Genomic DNA, 17,947 nt, shown 5'->3' with positions numbered 1-17,947 from the left:
CCACTTTTACTGTCGTTAAGTCAGTTAACGACGCTGTAGTTTACTCTTGATACAGCAGTCCAGAAAAAGGGCAATATCTGAGCTTTTTTTGATAAGCGGTTCCAAAATGTAGGGTCAGGGAACTCTTTGTGGGACAGTAAACACCAAGGAACGGGTCCTGACACAATTCTGCTTTCTATTCCCTACTATATTCACTTGTATTTGAATCAACTTAAAAGGAGTGCAGGGTTTTCAGTGTATGTTAAAAGATATTATATATTTTTTATATAAATATATTTCCCTCGTTATTTTGCACATGCATTCAAATGCTACAGGAACATGTTCCCACCATTTGCCTTATAGAAGTGTGTGTGTGCCCTTAACCATTTGAGATACAGTAATGTGAATAAGTACAAATATTCTGGTTTTGCTATATTTTTGTCTCACTTTAATCACATTTTAATATCAAAGAAAGATAAGCTGAATAAATACAAAATGTAGTTTGAAAATGATAAATAATAGAGAATGTGAATAAAACAGATTTGCAGAGTTTTAGGAAAATGTTTGATGAGTCCCTGGAGTGTTTTAGAGATTTTTTGATATATTGTGAAACCAGACATGTTAAAAAATTTGCTTTGATTTTCTGCTAAAAATGTAGAAAAAATATGTAAATGCTCTTTTACTTTTTACTGCTCAATTTTGGAAAAGAGTGTGAGATGTTTTGATGCAACTTTAAAAAAAAGTTTCCTTATAATTACAAAAAAATACATACAAGAAAGTAAAATAAATTCTATAACATGAATTCAGTTTAGAAAAAATGGGAAGGTGTAACACAAAATCAGGAACAATAATTTGTCCAAACCTATAGAACCACACAAACTTCAGAAATCATCTGATGTTTATTTACAAAATACAAAAAGACATAAAATTGACCACAATCATACTTACTCAACATATTCAACTAACACAAATGATTATCATTGTCGTTGTCATGTAAAGACAGTAACTGATCTGATCAGATGTTAACAAAATACAAAATAAGAAATGAGGAAGCATTACAGTTATAAGAGACAATAACACTAAAGAGGCAGACTATGGAATCTGTTGCTATTTAAATAATTTTTGTACCTTTATTTTACCAGAAAATAACAACTTTAACTGTCACCTGGTACAAACAAAAATCTTTCATATCAGTCAGGTAAAACTGTGTTTGTTTGATCAAAGTTTGACTCTAATCTCAAAATTCTGACTTTTTTGACAGAATTCTGAAAGAATTAATCTCATAATTCTGAAATTAAAGTCAGAGTTCTGGTGAGAAAACATTAATCGTCCATTTAAATGTGCAAAGTGTAAATGTAATGCTGTATTCATGCCATATGCATACAAAATATCTCCACAGTTCAAAAACAGCATTTAGTCTTCATTTTCACATTGATCGAAGCCTTAAAACATAATCTTACTTTTCTATTATTACAGATTTACGACATGATGTTTCCATGGAAACGAATTTAGCAACCTTGGTACATATTTACTGAATAAAGTAAGACAAACAGGATTATCTGCTTTTCTTAGTTGGACAGACTTTCACCAGAAGGTAACTTGAATAAAAAAAAAATGTTTTACCTTAAAAGTTTATAATATAAATACTTATTTCAACACCAGTTTAAAATATGGAGAAACCTGAAATCTGATTTACCAGAAATGGGCTTTACTGTGTTTTTTAACAATACAAACACTGATTTGATTTCAGTAAGGATGCCAAGTAAACATGTAAATTCATTGCAAATTAAATTACACACTCCCAAGGTTGTTTAATATCAGGACAATCCGGTTAGTTTCACGTATTAAAATAGTTTAAATATAACCTAAACCAACAATAACACACATTCTGTATTGTTAATATTTAATAAACAAAGATGAAGCCAAAATAAAAAAGTGTAGAAAAATGCACACACTCACATAACGGTAATTATTTTGTTTTCAAACCTGATAGTCCAGTAGATGTTTGATTGGGGGCCAAAGTTGCAACATTTGCTACATTTCCAGCTGATGTGGTTTGTTTTCACACTGCACTGTCAACCAAACCAAACCCTAAGAGAACCTGTTCTTCTCTTCGCCTGTAGGGGCGCTACACCTAGAACAACTGAAGGAAACAACGCAAAAACTTCTGAAGAAGACACTGAATGCAACTTCCTTTTTTAGAAAATGTAAACAAAAATGGAGTAGCGTCAGATTTTAGAGGTTGTATGATTTCTCTTTTGTCTTTGTCTATCGCTAGACTCTCATGTTAGTTTTGACTGCATTTACCCAGAATGCTCTGCGCTGTAGTTCGCTTCCTGCTTTTGGAGCAGACTCCGGTCTGCTTGGCGTTCACATATTCATTTGAACTGCACCAGAGTTCACGTCAACTGAACCACAGATCTAGATTTTTAGGCGGATAAGAATCAACACCTCCGCAAACAAACTAGACTATCTTAGCAAACAAACTAGAATTAGATTAAAGAGGACTAAACAGGACTGGTGTGAACGCACCCTTAAAGACACCAGTTGAACCAACAGTTGTGTTTTTGAACAGTGGGAGGAAGCTGGAATACACAGAAAGTTGCTTTCTCTCAAAGAAGAAAGCTTAATTTAGTCTGTTTCTAACCAAACTGTAATAAACTTTAATGTTGAACACTGAAACTGATCTGGACTTTTTGTCATTTTTTTGATCATTGAACATTTGGACTTGTGGGTGATTCTGTAGGGACGTCCACTCCTGGGAAGACTTGCAGATGTAAATAATTGTGTTCTCTCCGGATTGATCAACTACAAATTTCCAAGCAGCAATTGCCTCTCAAAGGTCATTACTGATGTCTTTCCTGCCTCACACTGTATTAACACACACACACCCACGCACGCGCACCCACCCACACACACACCCACACACACACACACACACGCCCACACCTACAGAGCAGCAAACTGCCAAACACTTGCTGAAAACCAAGCAATCAAGTGTAGTTGATTAGCACCACTTGACTTTAACTTTGTTTAGTTTCTACATGAATATTTTTTCATTTTTATTTTGGCTTCATCTTTGTTTTAAAAATAACACTAAAAATGTTTTCGTAAACTTAAGGGTACATAAATGGGAGGGGGAGAAAATTAAAATTTTTATTATGCCCTTATACATAAAGTTCTATAGTTGAGAGAAGGTGTACTTTCCTTTTGTCACAGCTGCGCAATGGGCTCATATTTCAGGGAATATGTATTTTTTCGTAATTATTTTAGGAATATGGTCTCAAGTAATAAGCAGATGATTCAAATGTGATTTTGTTTCACCAAAGCTCTACATTTACAGAAGATTTCTTGGAAATGAACAGATTGTTTTTCTTAATTTTACCAACAGACAAAAACAGACAAAAATCTGAAATAATGTTGGTAAACAGGAGGTATTAATAATTCTTTATGTTTTCTTTGATTTTTCTTTATAAAAAATATACAGTTAAAGTGACAAAAATGTGGCTAATAAGTAAAATTAATGTTTTATCTTTTTTTTTCTTGCAGCTAAAAACGGTGAAAGACAGTGAAAATGTACCAAATATAAAACTGCCATATTTATTTAGCATGTAGCTTAAGGTGCAGCTTCAGGATGCTCAGCTGGTTGAAAGTTTTTCCACACATCTCGCAGCTCAACGGCTGCTCTGGGAGTTTCTCACACTGATGCTCCTGGAAAATATGGAAACTGTCAAAGCTTTGCCCACAGCTGGAGCAGATGTAGTTCTGTCTGGCGGGGTCTGTGCTGCAGCTCTCCCCGAAGCTGTCCGATGCTTTCAGGGTAAACTCGTAGACGCCATCTTGGTTCACGCCGTTGCCGCTCTCCAAGCAGAAATCCCTTCCAGCCAGATCGTGACTTACATTTGAAGTCCTTTGCTGCAATCCCACAGCCGAAAATTGATCCTCCTTTGCTTTGTTGTCTATAAAAGCCAAATCCTTTGAGGTGCAGCCCTGCTGCTCACTGGCTCCCCCTGCAGGAGAACTGAGGTGGTACTTCACATCTTGTAAAAGTACACAGACTGGTTGATCTGGGCTGTCGATGCTTTCCTCCACTGCAGACGTCCACAGTAAACTTTTGTCTGCTGCTGCGGCTCTGTTGTCCGTCCCCACCTGAGACACGGAGAGGAAGTTTTCGTCGCTGGGCTCCAGCTTCACCGCCAGCGGCTCCTCCTTAATGGAGTGAGCGTACGCCGGGGCGGGAAACGGCTCGTCCGCAGCTGTTGGCCCGTTACTGCTTTCCATGTAACTCTCCATCAGCTGATTGTCGGACACCGAGAACATCAGGTGATGGGCCTCCAGCATGTCTGTCGTCGTCCCTTTATGATAAAAAATAAAATGTAATTAAAACTTAGCATAAAATCATGTTCTGGATTTTTTTTTTTTTTAAACAGAAAAGTGTTCTTTTATCTGGATTTGTAGACTTTTCTCACAGTAAATTTCAAAATGGCTCACACACCTAACTGGTATTTTATTCTGTTTGTGTTTATTGGTCTATTATTTATTGTGCAAATGTTTTCTTTTGTTGATGTTTTTGCTTCTTTTAATAGAACTATGTGTACTGTCCAGTGAATTATGGTGTTTTGTTCACAGCACAAAAGCTGGGAGGAGCCAGTAAATTTAGCCATTGTGCTAATTCCTGAATATTTACAGTAAATATTCAGTTCCAGTTTTTTGGCAAAGTAAATTTCTGCCAAAAAATGTTTTAAATAATGTGGTAATGTTGATTAACATGCACTGTCCTAATCAAATAAACTAAAGTCTGTTGTTTAACGTTATAAAATATAAGCCAACCTTTTATTTAAATTATGCAGATCAACAACTCATTGACACATTAGAAATAATAAATATTCATTACATTGGAAAAAAGCCAAACAAATCATGTTGCATAAAAGAACCTTAAAAGTGGACATGCAAACCCATTGTAGCATATTATTTTAGCTGCTCTAGAGAAGGACAAGAGTTTTTAAATCCCATAATAGGAGCATTTTTTTTTTAATTTTCAAATTTTAGATGCCAGCAAGTAAACCTTCCAGTGTTTTTCATCATGTTAAGAGCCTTGGTGTCATCTTTGGCCAGGACATGTCCTTTAAATCCAACATTAAACAGGTTTCTAGGACATCTTTCTTGCACCTGCGCACTATTGCCAAAATTAGAACTGTGATTCCCCCCAGAGTCCTGCAGGGAAACTAGTCCATGCATTTATTACTTCTAGGCTGGACTACTGAGTATCTTTACCACCAAAGGAAACAGTAAAAAAAAATCCCTCGAATGTTTCAAAAATGCTGATGTGAGAATTTAAAAGGAAAACACTTTAAAAACTTTAATCATATTTATTTTTTTTCCTCTTTGTTGGGACCCAATTCTTACAAATAAAACACTTAATAATCCAGGTCCGTCATCGATTAGAGGTCTGATTGGTCCTTATCGCTGTTGTGTCCATTTTTATTTGCTTTCTTGAGAAAATCAACTCTTTTGATCAGACTTCACGTCCATCTATAGTTTCAATAATAAAAATAAATTGAAAATTTCTACCCTAAGCCCAATCCTCCTTCCAATCCTAATTCTAACGGTGCGTTCACACCAGACGCGTTTTGAGAGTCAGGCGCGCCTAATCACACCTGGAGGCGTGTCGAGGACCCACCGCGGCGCATTTTGAACCGTTTGGAGCGTTTGATGAATCAAACGGGTCCAACGCTCCACATAGACTTTGAATGTAATGTATTTGAATGCATCGTTATGCCTTTTCCATTATATTACTTGAAAACGGTCTCAACACAACAATGTTATTGTTTTTCACAATAACTTCTGGGACAATTTAATGCTCAGTAAAATTTGTCGTCATGACAGTCCTAGAAATAGTTCTAGAAAACATTAGAATTTCTAATTAACAAAAACAAAACATTCCAGATAAAAAAAAAAGTTTATTCTTAAAGAAGAAGCGCTTCAGTTACGTCCAATCTGTTGAAATCTTACCGTTTCTGTGAGTCTTCATGTGACCTTTGAGGCTGCTCTTCTGGTTGAAGCACCTCCCGCAGATATGGCAGCCGTACGGTTTCTCCCCAGTATGAATCCGCAGGTGTCTCTCCAGGTGTCCGGCTCGCTCAAACACCTTCCCGCAGTAGGTGCAGACAAAGCATTTCTTTGGTTTCAGAACTCGAAACGGACGGTTTTTCCTCTCGCTGAGGTGGTTTGAGGCCTCTGTCGCGTCTTGCAAGTCGGGGTTACTGGAGATGATGACCGACCCTGAACACCCATAAGGCGTCTGAGGGACGGTGGAGGTTTTCAGCTGCCCGTACATTTTTCCTCGGACGGAAAAGTTGCTATAGGAAGTTTCCTCTGGTGGCTGGAGTAACTGAGTAATGGCAGGGAAGGAAGACATGTTCTGCGACGAGCTGTTTAGAAACTCTGTCGGATTGTTCTGTAACCTGGATGCCCACAGTTGGCTGCCTTGATCCACTGATGTTACGTTTTCACCCAGGTTGTCAGCTCTGTTTGTTGCCTGATTGTTTTCCACATGAAGCTGCGGCTGAGTAATATTTTCCTCGACCGGCTCAGATTTTACCTGCACGGATGATGGCAGAACTTCTTCAGACTTTGTTTGGTTATCATCGGCCTTCACCTGGCTAACCTCTTCAGGCCGATGCTGTTCCATACATGGATTCACCTGTGGGATTGGGATTTGTTGGCTCATCTGGACCTCTCCTGGTCTCGTCTGAAGACCTGAAGCACGAAAAATAAAATCAAAACTTTTACTAACACTTATTGTAAGTTAATAAAATGACTGACTGTGCTGTTTAGACATCTACCTAAAAATGAATCCTTTCGACATCAAAAAAAATTACGAGGATGTAAAAAAAGTGCCATCAAACATGCTGACGCTGTTTGTCAATTAACCGAATTTTGCAGAGTTTCACCATCATGAGATACTTTTCTTAATCAACTCATCACAGTTAAAACTAGACTTTATTGATTTATTCCAGAAAGATTCAAAGTATAAAACACCTCAGAAAGAAAATAGTTGCGCCCCTCCTGGGCACCAGTTATATTTAATGATTTTTTTGGATATCTCGACCGATTGCAAAAATGTTCAGGTGCAGCACTACAAAACTGACAGCAGCAAATGATTAAAGCCAATATAATTATTGAGAGGACTTCAGATTCTAAAGTCATCTACTACAGGAGAAGAAAAACGAATGGAAAATGTTAAATATGTTTAACAGGTTAAAAGTCAAAGTAAGCCAATACAAGCATTGATCCAACAGGTCATGATAAACGTACGACATGGCGAGTCCTACAGTAGATCCCCACCTCCTCCTGATAAGAAACAAAACAATATTTGCTTAAGGCTGCACCTTAGAAAAACAACAAAAGCTCTGGGAAACACTGCAGAGGCAACTTGAGTCTGGTCTGAAAATATACAGGCTTAGCAGAACTAGAGATGTTTGTCCATGTGGGCTGCATATAAATTCATTTTTACAGATTTGGTGGTTCAGAAAAATCTTAATTAGATGTTTTTAACACATAAAACTTGTAAAATCCTCCTCTTTAAAAATCTATTGAACTGTAAAGGATTTCTGACTCCTAAACAGAACTTAGAAATGGAGGAAGTAACTTCATAACAACTGAGAAAGAATCAAAGTTTTTTTGTGATTTGTGCATGCATAAATATTATAGACAGACAGACAGACATATATATATATATATATATATATATATATATATATATATATATATATATTTGGTGCTTTAATCTTCACAACAAGCACTATCTTAAAATAAAGACATGAAAGTGACTGGAAAGGTTTGCAATTTTGTCGTAGGAAAATCTACCAGATGCTCTTTTGCTGCATATTATGAGTCAAAGTCAGAGACTTTCACCTAAACGTCTCATCAAAACACTAAAATATTTAGACCGGTCTAGACTAGACATAAGCGACACACTGGGTTTTTCGTTTTTGAGTCTAAAATTAGGAGGCAAGTTAGAACTGCTCCACATCTTAAATGTGCTTCAAACAGAGAGGAAAGTCTCAGTTTTCCAGTTAAATATAAATGCAGCATGCTGGCAGAGGTTTAGTGAACCAGCCATACAGAAATACGTAATCCTCCCTAATGCAGTAAATCAGGCTCTTAACTTTTTTTTTTTCATATCTTATTCCTCATATCAAAGAGAAAACTGCCTGAGTGAGCTCTCACTGCAACGTGACAGTTTACATCAAAATCAGAGGAAAAGGAAACTGAAAAAAACCAAAACATCCAATTGTTACACAAACTCCTTCAGTCTTCCAGTGAGGGAAGATATGACTTTGTTTTTTTTCTACTAAAGTGTTTCCAGAGCTGGTGATAACTGGTTCTACACAAACAACCCAGCAAAGAGCCGGTTGGTTTTTCCGCGGCCACAGAGCCAACACAAAGCCACATCATTACATCATTTTGAAGGGCCTCTCCATGTTTGATCCTCCCACTGGTGAACACTGAGTTTCTGCAGGGGCCACAGTGCAGGGAGACAAATTATGGTAAAGCAGACGGGTTTAGAAACAACAGCTCAACGTCTGGATGATGTTTGAAAAATGACCCACTGTAGCAGGATTAGGACTGGATAAATAAATCAAAAACAAAATATATCATGGCAGACAATCAGCTCAATATTTAGAATATCTACTGAACTCCCATCCAAAACTGCAAAAGCATTCTGGAAGACGTAGGCAGAGGAAAGTCTGTAGCAGCTCAACCTAAGCAAGATTGCTGGCATCAACTAACTCACTCTCTTTTTGGTTACCTAGCAACAACCTGTTGAGTAACTTGCGCAGCAGCAGTTTAAGACAAATCAGGCTCTTTATTTGGATGGAATAAAAACTGTGGATAAAACGGTCACGCCACAAACGTAGCAGTATTTCAGATCTTTATAACAAAAACAAGAACGGCTTATATCATGATACGTTTCTCAGCCATATCGTCCAGTACTAAGCAGGATTTATAAATATTGATAAAATATGAAACTGTGTTGATAGAGTGATAAACAGTACCAGGAAATGGCCAATGTGTTTACATTATTTATTGCAACTGGGGATGTTAAAACAAAGATGATGAGAGACAGTAGCTGCGTTTCCACTGACCATGAAGTTACACAAACTGGAATTACAAAACTAGATTAGCCTAATGGAAACGCGAATTTAAAAAAAGACGTGCTTTGATAAAAAAGTTTTTACGTTAGAATAACGTGGTTTTCCTGGACTTGGAGAAATGTTCCCTGATTTCAAAACTTTGGCCAAAGTGGTGCTAAAGCTCAAGATAAGAGGAGAGAGTGAACTGAGAGGTAAACACAACCAGAGAGATTTAAAATAACAATATGACATGGCTTTCTGTTAACCCTGTGGCTTATTTTTAATTTCCTTTTGGGATCAATAAAGTATATTTGAATTTGAATTGAATTTGGCTGTGGAAAATCAAACTGGCTTCTAACTGTTGTAATTGTTTGTGAAACCAGTCTATAGAAAATAACATGACCAAACTAGTGGTAAAACAGCACTGTGTGTAACTCAGCTGTGATTGCATTGTTTGTTTTTTTTCATGTTATACCCCTTACTGGGTAAAAAGGAACTAACAAAGGAAATTTACTTGAGTTCAAAGCACAGTTATACTTGCCTCTTCTGTGAATCTTCATGTGCTCTTTAAGGCTGCACTTCTGGTTGAACCGCCGTCCGCAGATCTCGCAGCGATACGGTTTCTCACCCGTGTGAATCCGCTTGTGTCTCTCCAGGTGTCCAGCTCGCTCGAAGCACTTGCCGCAGTACGGACAGATGAAACCTTTCTTGAACATCAGCCTCTTCACCGTCCGCCTGCGCACGGTGTTCCTGTACTGGTTGTAACCCAGCAGGCCGCGGCTGAAGGGGCTCTGTGGAAACCCGCCGGAGCTGCTGCAGGACAGAACAAGCCCGCCATCCAACGAAGGCTCGGAGAGACACGACAAGGAGTTTTGACCTAGAGTTAAGTATTCAGAGCTGCTGCCTCCAGCCTCCTTCGGCACCCCTGGCCTCCACTGCCCACCTCCATACAGAGACCCTTCAACTGGCCTGTCCAGCTGTCCTCTGCTGTCCTCGTTTCCCTCCTTCACAAGTTCACCTTTATTTTGTGCTTCAGGTACAGATGACATGCTATGGTTTTCCACAGAGGGAACCTTCTCAACCAAGATCTTCTCATCTCCAACACCCCTCTGACTTTCTGTGGAAAAGACGGGAATCTTTATTAAAATTCACAAACCCAAAACAGTTAGCTGGATGATGACGATGCAAAACAATAACGGTGTAACAAGACCTTGCGATATTAAAGCATCACAATATTTCTCGTGTGAGGTAAATGCTATCTCATGAGCACTAGCCACCTGCGGCCACTGACTTTACCAGAAGACGTTTGAACAGAACTACACTTAAATCATTAGTTTGGCAGCATTTTGGGTTTCCAAATGCAACAGAGTGACAGACAAGGCACGATAAATGTTTAGATGCAAAACGAGGTAGAAAGCATTGCTATAGCAACCGCTGGATGGATTTTTAACGGTACGTTAAGCTATATAAAAATCACAACACTATCAGTTGCAACTGGTGAAATGTCATACAGTAGGCCATGGTCTGAAAATCCATCCATCCATCCATCCATCTTCTTCCGCTTATCCGAGGTCGGGTCGCGGGGGTAGCAGCTTCAGAAGGGAGGCCCAGACTTCCCTCTCCCCAGCCACTTCTTCTAGCTCCTCCGGGGGAATCCCGAGGCGTTCCCAGGCCAGCCGAGAGACATAGTCCCTCCAGCGTGTCCTGGGTCTTCCCCGGGGCCTCCTCCCGGTGGGACGTGCCCGGAACACCTCACCAGGGAGGCGTCTAGGAGGCATCCTGACCAGATGCCCGAGCCACCTCAACTGGCTCCTCTCGATGTGAAGGAGCAGCGGCTCTACTCTGAGTCCCTCCCGGATGACTGAGCTTCTCACCCTATCTCTAAGGGAGAGCCCAGCCACCCTACGGAGAAAACCCATTTCGGCCGCTTGTATCCGCGATCTCGTTCTTTCGGTCATGACCCAAAGCTCATGACCATAGATGAGGGTGGGAACGTAGATCGACCGGTAAATCGAGAGCTTCGCTTTTTGGCTCAGCTCTCTCTTCACCACGACGGACCGGTACAGCGCCCGCTTGACAGCAGACGCTGCGCCAATCCGCCTGTCGATCTCCCGCTCCCTTCTTCCCCCATTCGTGAACAAGATCCCGAGATACTTAAACTCCTCCACTTGGGGCAGGACACCCCCCCTGACCCGGAGAAGGCACTCTACCCTTTTCCGGCTCAAGACCATGGCCTCGGATTTGGAGGCACTGATCCTCATCCCGGCCGCGTCACACTCGGCTGCGAACCGCTCCAGCGAGAGCTGCAGATCACGATCTGATGAAGCCAAAAGGACCACATCGTCTGCAAAAAGCAGAGATGAGATCCTAAGGCCACCAAATCGGATCCCCTCAACACCTTGGCTGCGCCTAGAAATTCTGTCCATGAAAGTGATGAACAGAATCGGTGACAAAGGGCAGCCCTGGCGGAGTCCAACTCTCACCGGAAACGAGCCCGACTTACTGCCGGCAATGCGGACCAGACTCTGACACCGGTCATACAGGGACCTGACAGCCCGTATCAAAGGGCCCGGTACCCCATACTCCCGGAGAACCCCCCACAGGGCTCCCCGAGGGACACGGTCGAACGCCTTCTCCAGGTCCACAAAACACATGTAGACTGGTTGGGCGAACTCCCATGCACCCTCCAGGACCCTGCCGAGGGTGTAGAGCTGGTCCAGCGTTCCACGACCAGGACGAAAACCACACTGCTCTTCCTGAATCCGAGGTTCGACTATCCGACGGACCCTCCTCTCCAGGACCCCTGAATAGACCTTGCCAGGGAGGCTTAAGAGTGTGACCCCTCTATAATTGGAGCACACCCTCCGGTCCCCCTTTTTGAACAGGGGGACCACCACCCCAGTCTGCCAATCCAGGGGAACTGCCCCCGATGTCCATGCGACATTGCAGAGTCGCGTCAACCAACACAACCCTACAACATCCAGAGCCTTAAGAAACTCCGGGCGGATCTCATCCACCCCCGGGGCCCTGCCACCGAGGAGCTTTTTAACCACCTCGGCGACCTCGTCCCCAGAGATTGGAGAGCCCAACCCAGAGTCCCCAGGCTCCGCTTCCTCAGTGGAAGGCATGTTGGTGGGATTGAGGAGGTCTTCGAAGTACTCTGCCCACCGGCCCACAACGTCCCGAGTAGAGGTCAGCAGCACACCATCCCCACTATAAACAGTGTTGGTGCTGCACCGCTTCCCCCCCCTGAGACGCCGGATGGTGGACCAGAACCGCCTCGAAGCCGTACGGAAGTCTTTCTCCATGGCCTCTCCAAACTCCTCCCACGCCCGGGTTTTTGCCTCAGCAACCGCCCGAGCCGCATGCCGCTTCGCCCGCCGGTACCCATCAGCTGCTTCCGGAGTCCCACAGGCCAAAAAGGCCCGATAGGACTCCTTCTTCAGCCTGACGGCATCCCTCACCGAAGGTGTCCACCAGCGGGTTCGAGGGTTGCCGCCGCGACAGGCACCGACAACCTTGCGGCCACAGCTCCGATCGGCCGCCTCGACAATGGAGGCACGGAACACGGTCCACTCAGACTCCATGTCCCCCACCTCCCCCGGGACGTGTTCGAAGTTTTGCCGGAGATGGGAGTTAAAGCTCCGTCTCACAGGGGATTCCGCCAGACGTTCCCAGCAGTTTATTTTCATCTTTTCATCTGAAAAGATGAAAATAAATCAGAAAATGAAGGATCAGTATGTTAAATTTGTTGAAAAAATTTATGAAAATAAAAGCTTTTGGAGCATAAATTTGATCTTTGAAGTTTTCCTGACAATAATATTAAAATCTCATACAGTCTTGTTCTCATAAAATCGGTATTGTGTCTCGTCTTGTGAGTTTTAGGAATTTTGCACCCCTGCAAAACAAATATTATCCTCATTCCTGGTCTATTGTGACATTATGTTGCAATAAACCAGAATTTGTCCGAATTTGAGTTATATTTTGGAATAACCTGGTTTATTGCAGTTATATGATGAGTTGTAGGGTTATTAGGATTTTGATGAATATGGTGCAACAATTAATCTGGTGTATTCTTCGCTGCCATGGTATTTGAATGTAGAAGTGGCCATTTATCATATCGTTTATCATTTATTGTGATAGATTTCAAATGATAAAATTTTGATTCACATCCAATTAATGATGTCTAAAACCTTTAAAGCTGTCCATATTGTTGGAATTGTTATTTTTACTTCAGTGTTTTTTCAATGAAAGTAGTATCAATAAATAGGAAGATATGATTAAATGCAGTTACTATGTGCAGATAAATGATAAAAATCACACTTCTTTATGTGATAAAGCATAATGACCCTACCAATACAGTCAGAGAAACTATGGATCAAAGCATCTTTGAGTGCTAAAATGGCATAGTCAAAGTCCAGGCCTCAATCCGAATGAGAATCTGAGGCAAGACTTGAAAACTGCAGTTCACAGGTGCTGATTTTGCGAAGAAAAATGTGCAATTCCTCAATTCTATGTAATCCAAATGAAATACATGGAAGCTTTTAAAATTAATGGGACACTCGGTGAAACGAGAACATCTTGACCCAGAAATGTAAATAAAAAACGGAGAATGTTTCGTTTCAACCTGATTGTAGCTTATTTAGAAATCATTCGCAGCTCTGTAGTGTGTTTGTGATTGTGTTTCTGTCACAAGCGGACATCTTAGTGTTTTTTTGTTTGTTTTTATTTTTTTCTTCTGTCGCTCACCGTCTCCTCCGCGGTGCTCCAGCCGGTGGGTCTCCGCCTGCCGCGCCGCCCGCAGCTCTCCATGCAGGACCTCCATGCTGCTCTTCAGCCTCTCGATCTCATCCTCCCGCTGGCACATCTCCAGCCGCAGCACCACCATGCCGTCCTCCACAACTTTGAAGATCTCTGCCACAGCTGCTTTGGCCAGGGCATCAACCACGGAGGCGATCTGGGAGCGCAGAGCCACGCCGTTCAACATGATGAGCCAGCCAGTCCCTGAAAAATTTGTGTAAACTTTAAAAAACCAGGAGGGCGGAGGAACCGTTGGGCTTCAGCGGGTCTCCGGCGGGCGGTAACAGACAGTTAGTTAGGCCCGCTGAGCGCTCACACGCTGCATTTCTTTCCATTTGCTCTGTGGTGTTTATGAAGCCAGATTTTAAGCTAGCAACAGTTAATTGGTGCCGTAAGAAGACATAAACAACGCAAGCCCTTGCTTTACGGAAGTGATGACATAAAAAAAATAATACCGTAATACGCGGAAGAAAGGCGCAGGTTCTTCTAAACTACCTTAGGTCAGGAATCGCTAAAACGCCATCATCTTAGCAACCAATCCCAGAGCATCCCAGAATTGTAATGACCAATCGCAGCACAGCATCTTTTTTTTAATTAACATTATTTGATTTTGAATACATTTTTTTTTCACAATCATGTTTTAAAATTCCACAAAAATAGACTAATATGTAATTATGTCACTGATTAAAGTTGATATCCAGTCAACTAAATAAAATAAAAGTTATAAAGCGCTTCATGAGAATTTTGACAAATTTTATGCTCTTATTTTTTGTCTTAATCCATAATCTTATTTGTAGATAGAAAGCAATTATCCTGTAATTTTTGAGATACTTTCAATTAATTGTAAATAATTTGTAATTATGGGTAGGATAAATTAACTATAAAATAAAAGTTTTATTAAATTTCCATGTAATTTTTGTAATTCAATTCAAAAAGATTTATTCTACAAAGAGTGATAAAGTTCAAGTATTTTTTAATTGATTATTTTGACAAATATCAAAGAATAAAACTCAAAAGTTCTGTTTTGCAGAAAATTTTAATATTACCACTTAAAAAAAGATGGTGATCTCACATCTTTCCCATTTAATTCAAACATAATTTTGAATAAAATGAACTGCCATGATTGATGCAACTCAGCAGAAACATCCAAACATGTAACTGATAATAAATATTAGTGGAAAAACAACAAAAACTCAGAAAAAAAAGTCTATACTGAGAAAAAAGCACTAAGAAAAAAGTTGTACGAAGCACAAAATGTTTTTATTGAAATACGTGTAAGTTTAAAGCCATTAATGGTGACATCCAGACAAAACAACATTTGCATTTGTTAGATTTGCTTTATACACAAGATAAACATTTTAAAAATCCCTTTTATCTAAAATAAATCCGCATTTTGCTCAACATCCAAACATATTTCTTAAACAGCTGGAGATTTATTATCCATGCTTTAATCTGAGTCACATTTTTGCCTTTGTTGTGGATTATTACGATTAATAAATACATCTTTCCGTTTGATGCAACGGTTCAAACACTATTGGTGCTACCGTCCACGCAGGTGGATCACCTGGTGGATTTTGAGGTTTCCCAGCACGGTGAAGCTCTTCCCGCACTGCCTGCAGCTGAACGGTTTCAGCCCGCTGTGGAAGCGCTCGTGTCTCAGGCAGTTGTCCTGCCTGGAGAACTTCTTCCCGCAGATGCTGCAGCTGAACGGCCTCTCCCCCGTGTGGACCCGCTGGTGCGTCTTCAGCCGGGTCTTCTGTGTGAACGACTTCCCACACTCGAGGCACCTGAAAGGTTTGGAGGCCTGGTGGGTGCTCTTGTGCTCCTCCAGCTGAGACAAGCGGAGGAAACTCTTGTTGCACACCGAGCAGATGTAGACGCTCTGATTCCCTCGCCACATGGTCATAAGCCGTTTTGGTCTGCAGTTCATTTTCCTGTTGATAATCTCTTCATTTGATCCAGAGGATTCTGCCTGTGTATAAAGTGAAGCTGCTGACGGGCCTCCAGACTCCATACAATCATCCCGAACGACACCAGGAAGCAAATCGTCTTTATAGACAGACTCAACAAGCACAGAGAGCTCTTCTTTCACCGGTACATTAAAGCAAACATCTTCTGCTTCCTTTCCTGAAGGTAAATATGTACTTCGCAGGTCATTAGATGGAAACATCTGTGATTGCTCCTGAACTGCAACAGAGCTTTTCTCAAACACTCCACAAGCCGGCCAGATGGGGTCGCCTCGATCCGGTGCGTCCGTTGCTGCATGCTCGGTTGTTTCATCGAACCGAAGTTCACCTTCTGGCTCTTGCTTCACATCGGGACTTATATGAGTCTCGCAGAATGAATCAGCAGTTTTTAGTTCAGGATAATCCCCGTCAATTTCAGGATGCTTCTCCTTATCTGCAGCCAAAAGAAAACAATAGCATGATGCTTACTATCTGAACATGCTCAAAACAATAAGTCCAGCAGAACCTTCGCCTACGTTCACACAGCAGGTCTTCATGCGCAGATTAGACTTTTTGCTGAAATCTGATTTTATTCATATACCAACTGTAAAGTACGGAGGTGGAAGTGTTATGTTTTGGGAATGCTTTGCATATGCCTGTTGTAATAAGCAATAAAACAATTAATCGCATGATAAATGAAAATGATTATTGCGCTAATTTATGATAAAAACTGGATAATAAAACTCCTCAGGCTGGTGTTTTGGTCTCAACCAGTCCTTTTCAACAGCAATTTTTGCTTACAGAGACTTTACAATTAATTATATTTGTTGTTTCTGTTGTTTGTTTATTAATTTTGGATATTCAAAATGTCTTCCAGTTCCAGTATTAGATGATCATTAGAATTTCAAGTTTATTTGATCTTTGAGAATTTGTTATTGCACTATTATGTCATTACCATTATATTACTTGACAATAGTGTGAAAACAATTATATTATCTTTTATTGCAATAACTTCTGGGAATATAAATATCATCCTGCAAAATGTGCTATTGTGACTTTGCAGCAACAGTACCTGTACAGCTCAACAACACTGAATCCACCACATGTTTTATCATCAATCATGCAAGAACTTCCTCAAGCATCTCACACCTATAAACGAGGGAAGGACAAACTTTACTCAGACCGACAAGAAGAGTTTCGTCTTTAATCTCCAATATGTGTAATTATTAAAATAATGAAACACGACATAGCTTTAGACGAATTTGACGGGAATTTAAAACAATTATTTTACCTAATGTACTTCTAAGGTAGAAGTTAAGAAGACCTTGTTAATCAGTTATCAGTCTGAATTGCAGACATTTTGAATGCAGTTTGGTGCCTCCTCCTCTCACCTCTCCGCGGTTCCTGGCCCGCCGCTGCTGCGGTCTGCACCTGTTTCTCGGCTGTAGTTCGCCTGGCAGCCGCTTCCTGAGCTTTCCGGAGCTCAGCCTCCGTCCTCTTCAGCTTACTCCGGAGCTCCTGGATCTCACTGTCCCTCCTGCCCACCTCCAGCCGCAGAGCCACGCTCCCATCCTCCACCAGCATCGTTATTTCTGCCACCGCAGCTTTGGCCAGAACATCCATGATGGCGGCCACCTGCGTACTGAAAGCTGAGGGAAAAGACATCCCGCTGGAAGAGTTTAAAAAACTCAACAGAAGTGGAAGTTTTGGCTTCCTGTGAAGATGAGAATCAGCGTCCCGTCTGTTTTATTTTGATTTACTTCCGGTAAATTCGAAGCCGGAAGTGAGGCAGACATCAGTAACCGTAAAGCCTCTAATATAAGCGAAATGTTCGAATCCCTCGCTGTACTTCATAGCATCGTTGACCTAAAATGATCTCTTTATTAGACATACGTGAATGTCTATCTAAACGTCCATGTGGTTTCCAATACAAGGTAATAACATCTAGTGTTTTCTAAAAAGAACGTAATGCATCAAACACTTCATTAATTCGCAATGCTCTTTATTCAAATGCCTCAAACCAGACATGTCAATCAATTTCAGATAAACTATTTATGTACATAAACTTTGCATAGAAACAAC

The 17,947-nt window shown here is 40.9% G+C and overlaps 2 protein-coding genes across 2 annotated transcripts; both read right to left on the bottom strand.

The window, feature by feature from the left end:
- Positions 1-859: 859 nt before the first annotated feature.
- LOC116721969 (oocyte zinc finger protein XlCOF8.4-like) lies at positions 860-14,670 on the bottom strand. The gene is made up of 4 exons (XM_032566027.1): positions 13,869-14,670; positions 9,661-10,236; positions 5,992-6,738; positions 860-4,334 (listed from the first exon to the last, which is right to left on the bottom strand). The coding sequence occupies exons 1-4, from the start codon at positions 14,104-14,106 to the stop codon at positions 3,580-3,582; spliced, it is 2,316 nt and encodes a 771-aa protein (XP_032421918.1). The 5' UTR covers positions 14,107-14,670; the 3' UTR covers positions 860-3,579.
- A 490-nt stretch (positions 14,671-15,160) lies between these two features.
- On the bottom strand, positions 15,161-17,633 carry LOC116721988 (zinc finger protein 415-like). Its single transcript, XM_032566054.1, has 2 exons — positions 17,257-17,633; positions 15,161-16,319 (listed from the first exon to the last, which is right to left on the bottom strand). Exons 1-2 carry the CDS (start codon positions 17,528-17,530, stop codon positions 15,460-15,462), a joined length of 1,134 nt encoding a protein of 377 aa, XP_032421945.1. The 5' UTR covers positions 17,531-17,633; the 3' UTR covers positions 15,161-15,459.
- Between the last annotated feature and the right edge of the window lie 314 nt (positions 17,634-17,947).

The sequence above is a fragment of the Xiphophorus hellerii genome, chromosome 6 (genome assembly GCF_003331165.1).
Source record: "Xiphophorus hellerii strain 12219 chromosome 6, Xiphophorus_hellerii-4.1, whole genome shotgun sequence".
Classification (NCBI taxonomy): Eukaryota; Metazoa; Chordata; class Actinopteri; order Cyprinodontiformes; family Poeciliidae; genus Xiphophorus; species Xiphophorus hellerii.
The sequence above is the reverse complement of the archived record's forward strand: the minus strand, read 5'-3'. Positions and strand labels throughout refer to the sequence as shown.